The sequence below is a fragment of the Notothenia coriiceps genome, unplaced genomic scaffold, assembly GCF_000735185.1.
Source record: "Notothenia coriiceps isolate Sejong01 unplaced genomic scaffold, NC01 NC01_scaffold00003339, whole genome shotgun sequence".
NCBI lineage: Eukaryota > Metazoa > Chordata > Actinopteri > Perciformes > Nototheniidae > Notothenia > Notothenia coriiceps.
This window is the reverse complement of record NW_011336040.1, coordinates 72904-76646: the sequence shown is the minus strand read 5'-3', so window position 1 is coordinate 76646 and position 3743 is coordinate 72904. Positions and strand designations below refer to the sequence as shown.

The 3743-nt window shown below is 46.0% G+C and overlaps 1 protein-coding gene across 1 annotated transcript in view; it reads right to left on the bottom strand.

Annotated features, from left to right (window-relative positions):
* Window positions 1-277: 277 nt before the first annotated feature.
* LOC104941384 (frizzled-3-like) overlaps window positions 278-3743 on the bottom strand; it is an 18728-nt gene continuing 15262 nt past the window's right edge. The window contains exons 6-7 of the mRNA XM_010766475.1: window positions 3375-3632; window positions 278-3299 (exon numbers count right to left, since the gene is read on the bottom strand). Of these exons, the coding sequence (XP_010764777.1) occupies window positions 3047-3299; window positions 3375-3632 (511 nt within the window). The 3' untranslated portion in view covers window positions 278-3046. The remainder of the gene's footprint in view (window positions 3300-3374; window positions 3633-3743) is intronic.

Here is a 3743-nt window from a genome sequence, read left to right as displayed (position 1 = left end):
TGAGATTCATTCAGAGACTCAAAAGCCTCACGATGCAACAAAAAGAGAAGAGGATTATAATGAGAGAAAAGGATTTGTACTTGTACATAGGACCCGTTGGGTTTTAGGGGACGATATTTTAATTTATTTATCATTCTTAGAAGGGAGGCTTGTTTTGCTTCATGGCCAGAATCAGACGGGTGGAGTTTAGCCCCCCTCACTCCCCCTTTCTTTGCTTTCTCTTTGGGTGCTGCAAACAATTCTAAATGTAAAAAAAAAAAAAAAAAAGGAGAAAGGATTTTTTTTTTTTGCTCATGATATTAAGTGCAGTGACTTTATACTATTTTTTTATTTTGACCATCAGCAAAAAGCTACTAGGACATCATCACATCTGTGCTCTCTCCTCATTGGTCCAACGCGAGTGACATCATGGTCATAGTGTAGACGCTCCGCCTTGCTGTACAACCAAACTGACCAACAGGTTCCCATCACAATAATGTACATAGGTTCAAAGTAGAGAGTAATATATGATAAGGAAATACTTTAGAGAACTACACAGGAGAGACAAAAAGATCCTCCTTGACGTTTATTTCTTATTTCCTTTGTTTTCAGAGTGATTCGGGTTGTGTTCACACAAAAAGCCATTTTAAACCACTTTTTTTTTACCCATTGATTTATAATTTGTTTTATATTTTATGTATGACACGTTGTTTTCTTTTCCCACTCTGTTTGCGTTTGGATCGACACTACTGTAGAGTGAACATTTATCACACACACACACAAACACACACACACACACACACACACGCACACACACGCACGCGCGCGCGCACGCGCTGAGGTTGTGTTTTATGCCTTCGTCCTGCTCCTCCTCCTCCTCACTGTCGGAGGAGGAATTGAAAATGTAATCTAATCTTTTCCGTGAACAGAAACTGTAGTGTTGATTTAACCCAAAAACAAAAAAGGACATTAGAGGACGTTCTTTCTCATGTATACTCTGAAGACACATTTGTTAAAAAACACTACAAAGGAGAATGTAAAACACTTAAAGCCAGATGAATGAACCTCAGTGCTGCCTGTTGTCTGGAAGGGCTGGATGTCTACACCCCCGAGTAGAAAGGCCTCTGTAACCTCCTGATGGAAAAGTGCTTCGGTCCAGGAATGCTTCATACGGCAGAAGGGGGTCAAACTGTACGGGAACAACATTAAACACTAAATAAAATGTGGCTCTAACGTGGTATTATCTGTAAAAACGCACAGTATTCTAATACTGACCTGTCAGAATCTAAACTATTCCATTGTGTTTGTTAGAAAGGGACACAAAAACCAAGTGGCGCTAAAATAACCCATTCCAAGTGTTTTTATGAAGTATTCCATTTTATATAAAGAGAAAGGGGGGGGGGTGGTTATTCCAAACAACCACCTATTTTAAAAGCTAGTGAGTCTCCTGGAGTTTCTGTAGAATGTATTAGATGGATGGGGAGGGGTGGGGGTGTTTTATTATCGGCCAATATTGTACAGAAAAACTGATCCTACACATCCCAGTTAAAGGAAAGAGAAACTCAGGAATTGTCCGAAGAACCAATGAATTATTTTCCTCTCGATGGGAATGATAAGTAAGGTGAGGAGACGAGTGTACAGAAGAGGTGGAGGCGGCAGGATAAAGGTGGAGAAAATGTTTTCAGGCTGGCAGGGGGTTTGAGTGCCACAGTGGTAAGAAAATCAACAAAAAAAATTCAAACGCCTTTGCATTTCAGTGAGGTCTTATCTACAGTACCTTCTATATTATTTTTGCTCTTTCATATCATATTACACTTTGTTTTTTTTTCTAGGATTGCTTTGTAATAATTTGTACAGTTTTGCATGTTATAGATGTAATCATTTTTGTTTTCGGTTTGTTGTTTTACTTGCTCCTTTTTTGAACGGTTTGGGCGTTTTACTGAGGATAACCCACTACAGGTGATGTAGAATCTGTTTTGCACAAAAAAAAATATTTAAGGTGTAAGGTCAAAACAAAAAATAATGTATGGAACTGGCTGCCACACTTATGTGGAGAGCTCATTATATTAACCTGACTCCGATGTATTTCAATAAAGCGGAGGGCTGTTACAAATACAACCCCGTGTGTCGCTGTGTGGTCATTACGCTGACAAATGTACATTCTTAAAAAAAACTTTATTACAAATGAACAGCAGAAGTTTTTACAGCTTTACAAGATTTGCCACTCGAGGAAATGTTGCTCTAACATTTGACAGCAGCTATATGAGCAAGGACACATGTTTAAAGGACGGACTAACTGAGAGTTCACTCTCGTTTAAGGGCGACTATCATCTATTCACTGTAAGGCAGGAGTTTGGATTCAGCTCTGTTCCTGTTGCGGCCCTTTGCTTCTGTCGCCATTACATCGGCACACCAAGCAATGAAGAACCTCAATATCAAAACAAATGTGAAATGAGAGAAGGCTTTTATAGAGTTCATGAGTCATGTACAGCATATATAAAGAGCGCTTGTTCCTTACACTTCTTGCACATTTGTTGGATTTCATGTGGAGTTTCAAATTGGATGTGAATAAACATCAGGTTAATGAACCGGGATCGATTTGATGCTGAATAATAATGCAGGCGCAGTGACGGGTGCAAAGTGTTTACATGTAGCCATAAAAAACACCCTGCCTCCGCCCAAACTAAAGAGAGGGCGGTGTAATGTCCATCACTCAGTCCTTTATACAAACAGTTACAGTCAAAAACATCCAGTGCATCTGTCAGAGTTCTCCAGTGTTTCACAGGGCACCATCAGCACCACGCAATCCATGGTGGGGTGTAAACTGGTCAAAGTTTAAAGTTCAGTTTTTGAGAGTGGAGTAAAGCTGAGAGGACATTTTAAGGTGTGGACCCACACCACCCTCCACCCTCTGGCAGGATGTAGCTGACGTCATCAGTGACAGCTTCCGCTCTGCGCTCCATCACCTCCTCCGCCCTCTGAGAGGCTCGCTGTGGATCCTCACATTCTTGCCCTTTCTAGAAACGGAGAGTCTTTTCTACAGTCCTCTGAAGTATCGAGGTGGTGCTCAGGCGGTCCCTCCGTCCTCCTCCAGCACTCGGTGGATCCCGTTGCCAGGGCCTCCGAGCACAGCCTGGGTGGTGCTGGTAAGGTCCCTGACGCTGCTGTGCCTCGATTGGCTCTCCAGCCTCTGGGTGGAGCCGTGGCGGGACAGGCTGTCCAGGCGGGTGGTGCTGCAGTGGCGCGGCGGGTCGTGGAGGCGGGGCATGCTGCCGTAGGGGGGGCGCTCGTCTGCCGCCCGGAAGCTGGGGGCGGTGTACCTGCGACAGAACAACAGCGTCAGGAGGTGGACTCTGAGGGGGAGGGGGGGGTCAGAATCTCAGAGCTACACCCACCTGTCGTCACGGTTGCGGTGCAGGCTGCCATGGTAACTGCTCATCTTTGAGCGGGTGCTGCGGACCGAGCCGGCCCGGCTGGTGCTGCCGCTGGGGGGCTCGTCCAGCATGGCCAGGTGGGTGGAGGAGGCGTGGGTGGAGGTCCCCTGGGTGGAGGTGCCCCGGGACTTTCTGACGATGGGGGTGTTGGGGTCCCGGAGCAGCAGCTGGGCGAAGTCGGGCTCCTTTAGCACCTGCCGGCTGTCGTTCACCATCCGGCTGCGGCGGGTGGAGGGGGCGGAGCAGGAAGAGCAGGAAGAGGAGGAGGAGAGTAGAGGGAGGGAGAGGCGCAGCAGGGAGGGGAGGGACAGGGGGAAGGTAGAGAGGCGG